General features: G+C 44.1%; 1 protein-coding gene across 7 annotated transcripts in view; it reads left to right on the forward strand.

Annotated features, from left to right (window-relative positions):
- The window catches only part of SLC44A3 (solute carrier family 44 member 3), a 101,324-nt gene that overhangs the window by 59,619 nt on the left and 26,012 nt on the right, over window positions 1-15,693 (forward strand). For all 7 annotated transcript variants that reach the window (XM_066624066.1, XM_066624067.1, XM_066624064.1 and 4 more), the window contains exons 5-8: window positions 5,191-5,284; window positions 11,017-11,186; window positions 11,442-11,531; window positions 13,021-13,145. In XM_066624066.1, the coding sequence (XP_066480163.1) occupies window positions 5,191-5,284; window positions 11,017-11,186; window positions 11,442-11,531; window positions 13,021-13,145 (479 nt within the window). The remainder of the gene's footprint in view (window positions 1-5,190; window positions 5,285-11,016; window positions 11,187-11,441; window positions 11,532-13,020; window positions 13,146-15,693) is intronic.

The raw sequence follows: 15,693 nt of genomic DNA on the forward strand, positions 1-15,693 counted from the left end.
AAATGTGTACACATATACAGTATATTTAAAAGTACAATGATAATACATTTTTTTAAAAACCTATTTTAGGAGTGACCAAGCACTTATGATAACACTGGGAGTTTTTATTTGTATCTTTTGAACAGCAAGCCCTTGTGCCATATCATAAACTGCATTTGAAACTATTTTTGGTGATGTGGCCTATGGCACAGGTGGCTTCTGTTCAGTTAATACATCCAGAGCCCCCTTGGACTTGCAGAATTAGTTGCACGAATCTTTGTATCCATCCCAATATGTGTTATAACTAAAATTCATGTGACCTGAATTTTGGCGTGCTAATTACAGGGTTGCTTTTCTGTGTACTCAAGTCCCTATTTTTTTTAACATGGGTGAGTAATTTACTGTGGCTTGCACAAAGTCTTCCTGGATTTAATTAATGATGACAGCAAACTGCTTGCTGATGTCAATTAGGGTTCCTAGAATTGAAGCAGTTCTATTATTGCTGCTTCATCATGTGCGATCCATTTTCACCTTGGTCTCATTTTACTGCTCTTCTACCATTGCCTAACCATCTCTTGCTCCATCCCTTCAATCCAATTCTTGACCTTGTCTTCTCCATCCCACTTTTGCGTCTCAAATATAGAGCCTATACCTCTGGTTAGAGAGCATGTGATTGATTTGGTATGCATTTCAGCCTAGTTCACATAAGAAGTCCTGCTGGATCAGACCAAAGATCCATCTAGTCTAGCGTCCTGATTGTCACAGTGGTCAAGCAGAGGCTTCTAGGAGACCCACCCGTGCTGTTGGCCTTTGGCAACTGGTATTCAGTGGCACTACTGTCTCTGAACATGGATGTTTGTAACTAATCTATTCTCTTTTGTTTCAGAGCTGTCTTAGTGGCCATCCCCACATCTTGAGGCAGTGAATTCCATTCATTAATCATGTATTGTGTGAAACAGTATTTTCTTCTGTCTCCTGAATCTACTGCCAGTCAGTTCCACTGAATGACCCTGAGTTGTAGTACTTTGACAAAGGGAGAAAATTTTTTTCTCTTTATTCACTTTCTCCACAGCAACCATAATGGGCAACCCAATCCTAATGGCAGTGGCTACAGCGGCATCCTGCGGCCCCATGGCAGCCACCAATGGTGTCTTTGGGGGAAGGGGACTTTCATTCCCTTTCCCCAGGAAAAGCCCCAAGCCCTGCAATGGGCCTTCTCAAATCTGTGCCGGCTATTTTCCATACCTCGGTAGCCTACAATAAAGTAGAATAACTGAGAGTTCAATCCTGTCTATTTCCCCCTCCTGCTAAAGCAGTGATGCCAAAATGGCGACTGCTGCATCCTGTGGTGGGCACAGTTGTGGAGGTCTCCTCTGGATAAGGAAACATTTGTTTCAACTCAACTCAACAAACCTTTATTAGACATATATTTGATAACAACATCTCTGTGCAAATACCATACAGAGAATAGAAACCAAGACAATACATAGATATATATTTGTGCGCACATACATATACACACATATACATATATGCATTACATTGTACATACATACATTATAAAAAGAAGCAGCCAATTACTTTACAAACTTTACCATGATACAAACTACTCAATAATTATTTGGGGCCGATAACTTAGCATAATTCAAGTTACTCAGGTTTAGGAACTGTGCAACTAAAAGGGTTATATGCTCGATATCACCCACCAGTAGCAACTGAATGATAGCATTCTCAGAATGCCCTATTTTAGCACTGAGCAAGGGAGAGAGAAATTGATGTCTTAGCATATCTTGATGTCTTGATATCTGGGGCAGTGCAGCATAATATGTACAGAAGATTCTGCCTCACCTAAATTGTTTCCTTAGCCGGAAATGGGTAAGCCTCCATATGGGTAAGCCTCCATAGCACTGGGAGGGGAGTCTGTTTGGACCTGTTCTTGAAAATGGGCTCAGGTCAACATGGACCTATATTGAGGGATCAAGTCCAGGAAGGGGGTTATAATTTGATGACTACCACTGCTGCCAACCTCACCCCCTGCCTACCTCAGTACATGGCTGGCAATCCCCCAATGTATGCAGGTAGGCTCTGGTTTTACTGCTGGCATCCCAGCAGCACTCTACTTCGTGCACTGCTGGAAGCATTTTTATAGCAGCCATAAAGGAGGTAAAGCTGGCCAGGGCTATGAACCTATAGGATTGGGCAGTTAGGACCCAATCCTATCCAATTTTCAAGTGCCAGTGCTGCTGTGCCTATGAGGTATGTACTGCTTCCTGTGTTGGGGGTGCAGTCACAGAGGCCTCCTTAAGGTATGGGAACATTTGTTCCCTTACCCCTGGGCTGCATTGTGGTTGCACCGGTGCTGGAAAATCGGATAGGATTGGACCCTTAGTCAGTAAAACTATGTTCAAGTTAAATGAAACATAATGAAAATACAATAAAACCCTTAAAATTTCAGGTGAACATCTAAATAAGAATATTTCCTAATGATTAGTAGGGATACAGTTATGCATCATGCCTTGTAAACAGGGCTGGTTGTTCTTGTTCAGCTCAAGCCCAGCTGATCTTTTCAACTTTTTTGACTGAAGTTAAGCAGGATTAGTAGTAGTAGCAGTAGGGAGCTTTCAATTTGCATACCATCTTTTTTATATGCATTAAGAATTATACAGCAGTTTTTGTTCTCTGTATGCCTGGTTAATGTTAATGTTAAATTAACGTTTTTAACTGATAGTTTGATTTTTGTCAAACTGTAGTACCCTCACATTGTGGTGGTGGGGGGGGAAGCAGCAACCAAATGTTTTAAATAAACAAATAAACAGCATGCTTAAACTAGCAGGAAGTGCATAAAGGAAAAGAGGGAATACAATGTGGTGCAAAGCAATAATTACTGAAAAATTCTCAGTGTTGTTTGAGCACATTCTCTTCCTCGGGGGAATATTTAATGCAAGAACAATCTTCTCTTCTGCAATAAATTTTGGTTTTGAGCCCAAGTTGCTTGTAGTCAAGTGGAGAAAACATCTTTTGTACAAGAGAGGGAGAGATTTTCCACAGTTCCTCCTTCTTGTATGCCATTGGAGCTCTGTGGTGACCCATGGAGTGGCATGAGCCAAGTGACACCATCCTGGCTATCTGGTTGGCTCCATGGCTCTCAGAGGTGATGTCACCTCCAGGCATCATGGAATTGGCAGGGATTAGAGATTGGCAGCTGATTGGGAGAGGGTGGGGCCTGCCATGGCAGCCCAATTTAGAGTCAGCCAGGGTAAAGATAAAAATTGGGGTGAGGGGAAGAGGCACGAGACACTGTAAATGGGTAGAGAAGCAGCAGTCAATGGAGACGGGGCAAAGCAAGAGCAAGACTTACAACCTGCATTAGTTAGAGTTTGTGAATTTAATTGAATTAAACAGCCTGGCAGTGATTTGCAGTGTCATGTGTTTTCCCTTGGAGGTGAAGATGGAGTCCTATGGTCCTTATGCTCCATCATTGGACATGGAGTACCCCGAGGGAGGAGGTGGAAGGGCATACACACAGGGAAGGCCCCCCAAAGTTCTAAGAGTGGATTTTCAAGGGGCTGCAGTGGGAAGAGAAAGGTGGGGCAGCCCAGTTCCACCAACTGAACTCCATTCAATTAGCAGAATGGAACTTGGGAGCCAAAGCATTGTTTAGTCTATTTGGAATTTTTATTCTTGAATCTTTTTCTGCTGCTTGGTTTATTTAAACTATCCGGGAACTCTGTAGAACACTGGCCTGAATTCTGATAAGAATGAATTCATCAGTCCATTCTGTTATTGGTGGTTTTGTGGCACGGTAATGTTTTTGCCAGCAGAGGGACTGAAGAGACTGTAGTCCTTTAGTTCTAAGTAGAAAGCATTGGGTTTTGTTCTCCATTTCTTCAAACAGGGCAGATGAGATACTTGTAGTGCAGTCTTATGCATGTCTACTCAGAAGTAAGCCCCACTGAGTTCAATGGGACTTACTCTCAGGTAAGTGTGTTTAGGATTTCTGCCTTAAAATGCTTGCTTAACACATATGCTTTTTATGCTGCATCAATCTGATTAATGCCAGATTGAAAAACAAAGTAATTATCTTTAGGAACATTTCCATATCAGTAATCAAGGGCAGTTCATGCATCTTTACATCTTCTGGCAGCAGAGCATGACCCTTTTATTTTTAATCTGAGCCAAAAAGTTCTCAAAAACAAAACAAGATTGCTCAAAGTTGGGAACGATAGGAGATGAAATGCTGGGCAAAACAGGGCTAACTTTTTTGCTCTGTGTTCTTTTTCATCATCACTGTCAGTTTCATAGCAGCAACCTGGTGGCTGTCATTTTTTTCCCCTCAGAATGTTCCCTGGAAATATGCTATCTCATCACAAAATGCCATTCGCAGAGGAACAGTGAATAAAAAGAACTGGCAATCGCCACTGAAAAACTCTGCCAGTGGCAGCTGTAATTTTGTTTTCTTACATTTCCCTTTGTGTCATGGCATCATATGGGGAGATGGAATGGTGGCCTGCAACAGAACTGCCACCATTGCCACAGCAAATCCTTTCACTGTCCCCTCTAAAACCATTGTGATGAGAGCTACCATTTTAACTCCCTGTAGATGGAGGACTGAAATGCGGGGGTCATTTTGGCTCGGCCTTTAAAAAAATGTCTGTATGTTGTACATTTCCCAGTGTATTTTGTTATATATCGTTATCTTTCAGGCATGTTTAAACTTCGTGTGTGCATGTGTGTGAGGGGAGAGAGAGATGTCTGTCAACTCTTCAAATCTCAAAACACTTCAGTATGAGTCTTGAGACATATGTAGGAAATGAGGAAAAAAACGGAGTGACATGTCTTCATAATGTCTGAAGTGCTTGTGTGGTCTTATATGTATTTGTTATACATGATTGGCACAATATGTGCATTCAGACTTCTATGAAACCTTACAGCTGTGCTAAGATATGCATTTGGATGAATTTTCTCGCTAATCTGTTGTCATGTCTCTGATGGGCATGAATGCTGCAGGGCCATGATTGCTGCATGTATTTTTATTTTTACATATTGTTTCCTTCAGTTTAGTTTTGCATTATATTGCATTGTATTCTTTCTTGTATGGTATTTTTGTTCTTAGGCTTGAGAAATTGGCTAAACATTTTTCTAAATAAATGACTGTCTTCATGTGATTTTTTGATGTTCATGTTTCATTATTACCGGTTTTGTTTTCTTTAGGTTCTTGCCTTTGTGTTTACAACTTGAATACTACCAGTTGTATACACAGTCCTGAAGCTGCTGAGCTTTGTCCCTCTTTACCAGTTCCATCAAGGTAAGAAATACTACACATATTATTTTATCCAGAAATCCACCCACATTTTTCATTTCATATATCTAAATATCAGCTGTGTATTCAAAGCAATTACTGTCTCTTCTGTAAATCTTTTTGGTGTTTCATTTTGGGAAAGGTACTGATATGAATGTATCATGTCACTTCTGCTTGCCTTTTGGTTCAACAATGCATTTAAGTAAATATTCAACAACAAGGGATTGATAATTTACAGTGGGATAATCCTATTAATTTTTAAGGAATTATGTAATGCAGCTGTTTAGTGAATTATCATTTCAGCATCACTGATTTCTTAATTCAGAATAACTAAATTCCTGGCTTTTATCCCGTGCTTTCCTTTCCTGTATGGAGCTAAGCATATAACCGTACAGACGAAATGTATATGCTTCTGTATTGTATTGGCAACCTTCAGTCTCGAAAGACTATGGTATCGCGCTCTGAAAGGTGGTTCTGGCACAGCGTCTAGTGTGGCTGAAAAGGCCAATCCGGGAGTGACAATCCCTTCCACACCGGGAGCAAGTGCAGTCTGTCCCTGGTCTGTCTCCCTGGCTATGGGCCTTCCTTCTTTGCCTCTTAGCCTCAGACTGTTGGCAAAGTGTCTCTTCAAACTGGGAAAGGCCATGCTGCACAGCCTGCGTCCAAGCGGGCCGCTCAGAGGCCAGGGTTTCCCACTTGTTGAGGTCCATCCCTAAGGCCTTCAGATCCCTCTTGCAGATGTCCTTGTATCGCAGCTGTGGTCTACCTGTAGGGCGCTTTCCTTGCACGAGTTCTCCATAGAGGATCCTTTGGGATCCGGCCATCATCCATTCTCACGACATGACCAAGCCAACGCAGGCGTCTCTGTTTCAGCAGTGAATACATGCTAGGGATTCCAGCACGTTCCAGGACTGTGTTGTTTGGAACTTTGTCCTGCCAGGTGATACCGAGGATGCGTCGGAGGCAGCGCATGTGGAAAGCGCTCAGTTTCCTCTCCTGTTGTGAGCGAAGAGTCCATGACTCGCTGCAGTACAGAAGTGTACTCAGGACGCAAGCTCTGTAGACCTGGATCTTGGTATGTTCCGTCAGCTTCTTGTTGGACCAGACTCTCTTTGTGAGTCTGGAAAACGTGGTAGCTGCTTTACCGATGCGCTTGTTTAGCTCGGTATCGAGAGAATGTGTGTCGGAGATCGTTGAGCCAAGGTACACAAAGTCATGGACAACCTCCAGTTCATGCTCAGAGATTGTAATGCAGGGAGGTGAGTCCACATCCTGAACCATGACCTGTGTTTTCTTCAGGCTGATTGTCAGTCCAAAATCTTGGCAGGCCTTGCTAAAACGATCCATGAGCTGCTGGAGATCTTTGGCAGAGTGGGTAGTGACAGCTGCATCGTCGGCAAAGAGGAAGTCACGCAGACATTTCAGCTGGACTTTGGATTTTGCTCTCAGTCTGGAGAGGTTGAAGAGCTTTCCGTCTGATCTGGTCCGGAGATAGATGCCTTCTGTTGCAGTTCCAAAGGCCTGCTTCAGCAGGACAGCGAAGAAAATCCCAAACAAGGTTGGTGCAAGAACACAGCCCTGCTTCACTCCGCTTCGGATGTCAAAAGGGTCTGATGTGGAGCCATCGAAGACAACAGTGCCCTTCATGTCCTTGTGGAAAGATCTGATGATGCTGAGGAGCCTGGGTGGACATCCAATCTTGGGGAGAATCTTGAAGAGGCCGTCTCTGCTGACCAGGTCGAAAGCCTTTGTGAGATCTATGAAGGCTATAAAGAGTGGCTGTCGTTGTTCCCTGCATTTCTCCTGCAGTTGTCTAAGGGAGAATACCATATCAGTGGTGGACCTGTTGGCTCGGAATCCACACTGCGATTCTGGATAGACGCTCTCTGCAAGTACCTGGAGCCTCTTTAGTACAACTCGGGCAAACAGCTTTCCTACAACGCTAAGGAGAGAGATGCCGCGGTAGTTGTTGCAGTCACCCCTGTCACCTTTGTTCTTGTACAGCGTGATGATGTTTGCATCCCTCATGTCTTGAGGTACTCCACCTTCTCTCCAGCAGAGACAGAGGATTTCATGCAGCTCAGTGACGATGATCTCTTTGCAGCATTTTAGGACTTCAGCAGGGATGCTGTCTTTTCCAGGTGCCTTGCCAAAGGCAAGGGAGTCCAGGGCCACGTGAAGTTCTTCTAGGGTTGGTTCACTGTCAAGCTCTTCCAGCACAGGCAGGCACTCAATGTTGTTCAGTGCTTCTTCGGTGACTACATTTTCTCTGGTGACTTCGGTGGACTTCTTCGGTGGACTTCTTCGGTGACTACATTTTCATATGCTTCTGTAGGTTTGAGTGAACTGGACTGTGCAATATGGAGTGCACAGAACTGCATTTTGGTTCTTGTATTGTACATACCCCCATATGGAACAGGTGTATAGTCTTTTCTGTGTATGAAATAGCTTCTTTGTGTTGTGGTCCATTTGCTTATAATATGATATGCTTTATTCATACATATAGTAAAAAATGTAAATGTAAATATACCAAAAGTGAACCAAAGTCACATCGAAAGTCCTGTGTAAGGGTATCTGAATGTTGTGTTTATTCCTTGACCATTCATGCTTGTTGCATTATGAACTGCGTCTGAAAGCAGGCTCCACCATGGTTGAGATTTTTTCAGTTTAAAAGCAGAGGTGATGCTACTCAACTCACTACCTAACTTAACAGTAAATTATTAACTGTACTGATGTGCTGTACTGATTAAACACTTTATCTCACTTCACACATATGTGAGTTATTTCAGGTAGAATGTTTCCTCTGGTCAGAAGTCAGAGAACATGCATAAAATAATCTCTGCTGCATGCATTCATTTTTACATGTTAATTTGAGTTGGACTAATCACACCCTTTTGTTAGTCATTTTACAATTCAAATATTTGTGTAACTAAAGTGGTATGCAGAGTTTATGTGTATTACAGCACAATTCTATGCATATGTACTCAGAAGTAAGTCCCATTGAGTTCAGTGACACTGAAATGGCTACTGCTGCATCCTGTAGGGCTGGGAAGTAGCACAAGGTCGACTCGGAGTAAGCCTATGCTCCCTTACCCCATGTAATCCCCAGGTGGTCTGTTGAATCTTCTTGGATCTGTGCCCGCTATTGAGTGGGCGCAGATTTGAGAAGACCCGTGTCAAGTTTCCCAGGCCGGGAGGGTGGTTAGGATATGGTGGCAGAGCCTATGCCATCTCTGTGCCCTCCTGCTCCACTCCCTCCCCTGCTACACATTCCCTGTCCTTTCCTGCCCTGGAATACCTCCGCAAAACTTACCAGTCCACCACCCAGTGCTTGCCCGGAGCTCCAGGCGGTGGTTGTCACTCCTCCGCCCAGCTTTGGCTCAGCATGGGCTTGCACTGAGCTAGTGCTGGAGCTGGCCTGCTGGTAAGTGTCGCAGGCGTGCCCTACAGCATGTTTGCAACACTATGCACCAATGGTGGACTGGTGCAGGCCCAATAGAATATGTCCCTTATTCCCAGGGAAGTGTGAATAGAATTGCTACCTTAGGAATATTTTGTTGGATAATATTGTTACAGCCTTTAACATGCGAAATCACTTGCTGTCATACCACAAATTTGTAGCCTGAGAAAATTCAGGCCTGGAACACTATCCACACTATGACAGTGCACAGAACAAGACAGTGGACATTCAGCTATTTAATCTAAAGTAATACAGACTCAATACTTAGTGATGCATATTCAGTTTACTGTCTTTCAGAAACTTACACTACTGAAGTAATATACAGGTGGAGCCTATTTATCCGCGTTAGTTCTGTTTGTGACTAACATTAACAAAAACTCCTTGTGCTAAATTCCATAGAGTTAAGCAAATACGCTGAAGCCTGACACTTGGGGCTGGAGGGAAACTAAGGCAGCTGTTATCAGTCCCCTCCCCTCCATACTCAGCCCTCTCATTGCCAGCTGTCCTGCTTCTTTCACAGATGGGATGCTGAGCTTTTAAGAGTCTGGTCCCATACATTTCTACTCAGAAGTAAGAAGTAAGCCCCATTCCAGTCAATTGGGCTTACTCCCAGGAAAGGGTGGATCAGATTGTAGCCTAAATCTCATGCTTTGCTTGCTGGGCAGACTTGCTTGCTGGGCTGTTTCGTTTCCATAGGCTGGAGCAGGAGAGCCTGCACCATGGGGGGGGGGGAAATTCGGCCAACATTCCCTGGGTTTTTTAAAGCAATCCCCTCTGTTACTATGAAACCTGTGTGTGTGAGAGAGTGAGTGAGCAAGCAAGCTCCACCTTGCTGCACATGCTCTGGCTACAGAGGTTTTCTGCCCCCTCTTCAGCCTCTTTGCTGCCTCAGGGGCTCCAAGAGTGTTACTGTTCCTTCCCAAGTCTCTTGCAAGACTCCAGGGCTATTTCCCTGCCTGGGCAAAGCAGAGCCTTTTTGCAGTGTTTTGGGCTGCCTGGAGCAGAGGCCAGTGCAGGGCAAAGGTGTGTGTAACTTTCAGTTCCCCCCACCCGATTTGAGTTGAGACAAATCAGAAGATAAAAAATTTGTGGATAAATAGGTTGCACCTGTGCATAGATTTCTGTGAATAGCACTTTGAACTTCTCTTAAGCACTGTTTGTATTTTTGTATGAACCTGTAGTGCATGTATCTGCTGTACTATGCATTAATGCTTTGAAATAATAGATGCATAGAAATTAAGGCCCCAAACCTATCCAACTTTCCAGCATTGATGCAGCCATGTGAATGGGTTGTGTGCTGCATCCTGTGATGGTGGTGGGGCAGTTATGGAGGCCTCCTTAAGGTAAGGGAATGTTCGTTCCCTTATATCCAGGCTGCATTGTGGCTGCATAGGTGATGGAAAGTTGGATAGGATTGGGCCCTAAGTGTGCTAAATATTTGGAGATTTCTAGATCTTTCCAGATAGTCCTACAGCACAATTATATGCATTCAGAAGTAAAGCTGTTTGTGTTGCATGGGGCTTACTCCAAGGAAAGTGAATATAGGATTGCAGCCTTACAGTCTTTCTGCTGAATTGAACATTCTCACTGGAGGGAAGAATTGGGATTGCAGGTTAAATTTGGGGAGATAGAACTAGAGGGCAATTTTGGAGAGGGCCTAGAAATTTTTGAAAGAGTTTTCAGAGCAGCTTACAGTAGGTTGACAGCAAGTGGTTATTGGTTTATCTATATATAAATATAAATATATATGTTGTCACCAGTCAGAAGAAAGTTGTCACCTCCCAAAAGTTCCCATAATTTATCAAATTCAACCCACAAATCACCAAAATTCAGCTCCTTCTTTCGCTATCTGCAAATGGAATGGTGAAAATGAGACAGCATCTTGCTTTACTCTGCTTTTTGTACAATCTGAAAAAAGAAGAAAAAAGCCCACTTCATCTTATCCTTTATGCAGTAGTCCCAGAACTTCCAATCCAGAGACAATAGCAAGTGTCCCAGAAAATGGATTATTTGGTGTGGGAACAGACTTGCTGCTGTAAATGGTGTAAATGCTGTAAATGTAAAAGTGCACTTGAGCACTAAAGGAATATGTGTGTATGTTAGAGGAATTTTATTAAAAGCAAAAACATATGATTCATAAATGATAGGAACAAGGGGATTCAGGAGCTGAACAAGTGTTGATCTTTTGAAACCAGAGTGCTTAGGTTTTTCTTTGTTTTCTTTGTGTGTGTGAAACTTTAATCTCAACCTTTTTTCTGTACTTTTTAAAACCTTCCAGCATGTCTTTCCCATTGTTTAATCGATGTATTCCACGAAATGCTGAATGCTATTCCCGGTTTACTACAGTGTTGATAGATGCGGTCAACGAAGTAGATATTTTTCATCGTGTTCTCAGTGGCGTAATGGCAAGAAGAGATTCTGTGATAGGCCTGTGCATCTTAGCACTGGGTAAGTTTCTGGCAGTATTTATTTATTTTATTGAAGAAAACCAGCCAGAAGGCTGCTTCTATTAGCTACACACATAATTAAATGTAGGCATAATCAATCAACAATTGCAGGCATGCACATAGTAAAATGTTTAAATCCCATTGGGTTCAGTGACATTTCAGCAGCCAAACTCTTTAGGTACAATTAATACATCATGAAAATTATTTAGGAGAATGTTTTAAAGTCCACTGATGTATTATATCTTGTTAATTGCAGCCTTCTCCATCATTATGATGTTAGTCTTCAGATTCATCAGTGTACTTCTCATTCACATTTTTGTTACACTGCTTGTATTTGGATTATTATGTAAGTATTGATACTTTGTTACATGTTTAGTAAGGGTGGGATCCATTGGGCTGAATCATGCTCCACCTGCTCATTGGGACTTTTTCATTCCAACAGCACCCCCACACTATAGCCCCTCAACTTTCTCCAGTGTGAAGAGCTTTCTCTGGAAGGAAAAAAAGTCACCGAGAAGCACTTTATGCTTGAACCACTTGGGGTTAAACTTGCCTCCAATTTTTTAGTGACTGTTACGATCACATATTGTATTTCATCTCTTATGAAAGTTATAGCCCAATCTTAACTAAATCCCATCTCCATTGATACAGCTGTACCACTGGAGCATGTACTGCATCCTGCGGGGGAGGGGGGAGCAGTCCTGGAGGTTTCTTCCAGATGAGGGAACATTTATTCCCTTGCCCAGAGTCAGTGGCGAACTTCTCCCTCCTCATGCCTGGGGCAAAGGCCCATGATGCACCCCCCCCCCCCGTGCACAAAGCTGTCCCCCCACACTGGATTGCAATGGAGCCTCCCCAACTCCAGGACTGATTAGGAAAGCATTCTGAGGCTTCCCCGCCATCTTAAACTGTAGTTCTGGGAAACTGGAAGTATAGTTGCCGATCATGTTGAGAGTCTTCCGGCACGGTCCTAGCATTGTGTGGGTTCAGTTTCTAGGACATTTGCCCCATTCGTAAAGTCTGGGTCCACTACTGCCCAGAGTTAAGCCTCTGCCACTTGAATGGGTCTCCTCAGACCTGCTCCAGCTATTTTAGAGGTGCAAGTATGAATTGTCCCAGGAAGGGGGATAGGATATCAGCACAGCCACTGCTACTAACCCCGTTCCCAACCTTGATCCCCCTCCCCTGCCCCATTCCACCCACTCCCCATCTCCCTCCCACCCACACTGACGGGCAGCCCAGTCCTGAGCTGCCTGGCACATCGGGCTGCAGCAGTGCCAAAAATGGCTGCCACTGCATCCTCCCTGCCTCCGCCCACGCCCCCACCTACCTCTCTGCTGCCCGGTGGTCCATGTGATTATGGAGCTCTGGTGCTCCACTAGTGCTAGCCCAGCTCCAGCCAGTGCTGGGCTAGCACCAACGCTAGGGACCACAAACATGCCTTATGGCACATTTGCAACAGTGCGTCCGGCAGTGAGCTGGCATGCACTGAATGAGATTGGGCCCTTATAGCTCAATCCTAAAGGTGCCGCCGCAGGGTACAGTGTTGCCAAAGTGGCTACTGCAGCATCCTGCAGCATAACTGCAGCCGCCGGTAGACTCCTTGGGGGAAAAGGAACTCTTGTCCCCTTCCCTCAAGGAAAGACCCACAATGGGGCTTCTAAAGCCTGTGCCAGCTATTTTGCTGGTGCACTCCGTGTCAGGCCTTCTGGCCTGACATGACATTCGGGTTCCGGCGTTCAGGATCCAGTGTTTGTTCATGAGTCGCGTATATGACTAGATATTGAATATTTCAGACTAATTGAGCATTTCTTGCATATATGTATGTGTTCTAGTTGTTTCAGGTATTATGTGGTGGCTGTATTATAATTACAGTAATGAGGCCAGCATAGAACTGGAAACAGAAAAGGAGAACATGAAATTATTATTTGGATTTTCTATTGTATCTACAATTGTTACGGTAAGGCACTTTATCAAATAGTCACTAGCATGTTGGATCAAATAACTTATTACAGGATGCAGTGGGGCTTCATCAGAAATGTATGACAAAGTGGAAGGCTACAACAACTTTTTAAATTTTGTTGCTGCACTAGCAATATTGGGGTGGTTGGTGGTGCTGCCCCCCCAACAAGTAGACAGTTCCATCTCTCCCAGCAATAGTGTAGCTACGAAGGTTGAGGGAAGTGCCCCCCTTCCATAGCCCCATTCACCTGTGAAAACTGGGGATAGCAATGTGCATTGTTGCTTCCAGTAATTAATGTATCTCACATATACCGTATGAACCTGAAGGACGCCAAAATACATTTGGCTGAAATATTTCCCTTCCGCTATGCTACCCATACTTTCAAATGTGATAAATATAAGTCAGCTTTGATAAAAACTTGATCTAATGTCTTCAGAATCAAGGGAGTTGAAAACAGAGTTTTTTGCACCCTGATTTCTGGTTTATCTCTTTGTAATATTGCATTTTCAAACACATATTTAAAACAGTATAGTGTAGATCAGTGGTTCTGAAGTTCTCCTTTGTAGGAGGGAACCACATAAGTATTTGCTGAGGTGGGGAGAAGTCAGCAACGTGATCCCCAGGATTGTGCTTCTGCGGAAGAGGGAAGGGGTTTTTTCACTTACCTCCAGCTAGCGCTGGAGTCCTGGGAGGTCCTGGGGGTCTTGGGAGCCCTCTGCAGGGCTTCCCAAGCCTCAGTCTGAAAAATAGGAAAAAATAGACACTTCCAGTTTAATCATGAAAACTGGATGTGCCCATTTTTTCTTTTCATCAGTCTTACAGAAGCCTGGGGAGCCCTGCAGAGGGCTACCCAGACCCCCAGGACCTCCCAGGACTCCAACACTGGCTGAAGTGAAAACCCCTTCTCTAGTCCTCAGCATCAGCATGATCCTGGGGATTGCGTTGTTGCCTTCCCCCTTCCCCATCCCTTAAAGGGACATAGGCCAGTGCTTCCCTGGCTGGTGGGTCACAACCCACCAGTTTGGGAACCACTGGTGTAGATGCTTAATTTTTAGAAACAAAGTTACCTTTCTCAGAATTGAAATGTATTGTGGCCCACAGGTCATGTGCAGTTTGTCTTTGCATAGTGCAGTGGTTCTCAGACTGTGAGCCGTGGCTCCCTGAGGAGCCATGGAAACCAGCTGGCTAGCTGCAGAATCCTCATGAAAAACCCACTACCCTTCATAATGTATAGGACTGCAACCCTAATGTGGCCAATGGCCCAGTAGTTCAAGGGAGCCACTAGCCAAAAAAGTTTGGGAACCACTGGCGAAGTGGGTTAAATGTTTAAAACTTAACTTGAAACCTTATAAGAAGACGTATGCAACAGTAAATATGCAGCATAACTTGCTTATGCTTGAACTTGAGATAATGGGCACCATCCAAAAATGCCTCAGCAATTGGATATTTGGGGCTAGTTAGACAATCAGCCCAATCTAACATAACCCCCTCCATCTGGCGATAGAGCTGTGTCAATGGGGCATGTGCTGTATCTCATGGGAGAGTTTCAGGCCCCAACGGTGGCGGATCTAGTGATGAGCAAACAGGGCAAATACCCTGGGTGCTGAGCCTGCGAGACTCCAGGACTACATGGGAAGCCTTCCTGAGGCTCCCAACACGATTGAAAACGGTACTAATGGTTTTCCAGAAGTATTGTTAAGACCATGGGGAAGCCTCAGAACACTTCCCCAATCGGTCCTGGAGTCATGCGAGACTCCATTTAGTTGGTAAACATGGAGAGTGGCATGTTCTGTGGGGGAGGGCGGCATTGTGAACCTTTGTCCTGAGAGGCGCCTTGAGGGCAGGTCTGTTACTGGGCCCCAGAGTTCTCTTCCAGGTAAGAAAGCATCTGTTCCTGTGCTGGGGGGAAACCTTTGCCACTTGACTGGATCTACTCAGACCTGCATAAGATATGTAACTGGTGCAAATCTGAGTGGACCTGGAAAGGTAGATCGAGGCAGAAAAGGGAATTATTATATTGGTGATGCTGCTGCCGCTGTTGCTGCCCCCTTCCCAGCCTTGATCTTTTTCCAAATCCCAATTTCTGTCCCTTTCCCAACTCCCTCCTCCTTGCACTGATTTAATGCTGCCAAGTGATATGAACAGACTGTGGACCCAGCCACTCACTGTTTGTGGCAGCAGCCAGGCCGCACGAAATGGCATGTTGTGCTTTGCAACAGACATAAAAGGGCTTTTGCTGCCAAAATGCTTGTTCCAGCAGTTTAAGACCTTTTAGGATTGGACAAATATCATGGTTAACAGTGTCATTTGTAAATTTTTCTCGATAATGTATTTTTTTAGTTGGCTATACAGTAAGTGTGCTCGTTACAGTGATAATATTATATTATGACCAATTGCTGTGCTTACATTAGGTATTAGACTATAATATAGAAAGAAAACATAGCGCTCCTGTACCAATGGATTGTAGCATTGGATAATAGGCATAGTTTTGCCAACCTCAAACTGAACTGGAGTGAATTTGGGTGACTGACAGCCAGTAAAAACA

This window comes from Tiliqua scincoides, chromosome 4 (genome assembly GCF_035046505.1).
Source record: "Tiliqua scincoides isolate rTilSci1 chromosome 4, rTilSci1.hap2, whole genome shotgun sequence".
Classification (NCBI taxonomy): Eukaryota; Metazoa; Chordata; class Lepidosauria; order Squamata; family Scincidae; genus Tiliqua; species Tiliqua scincoides.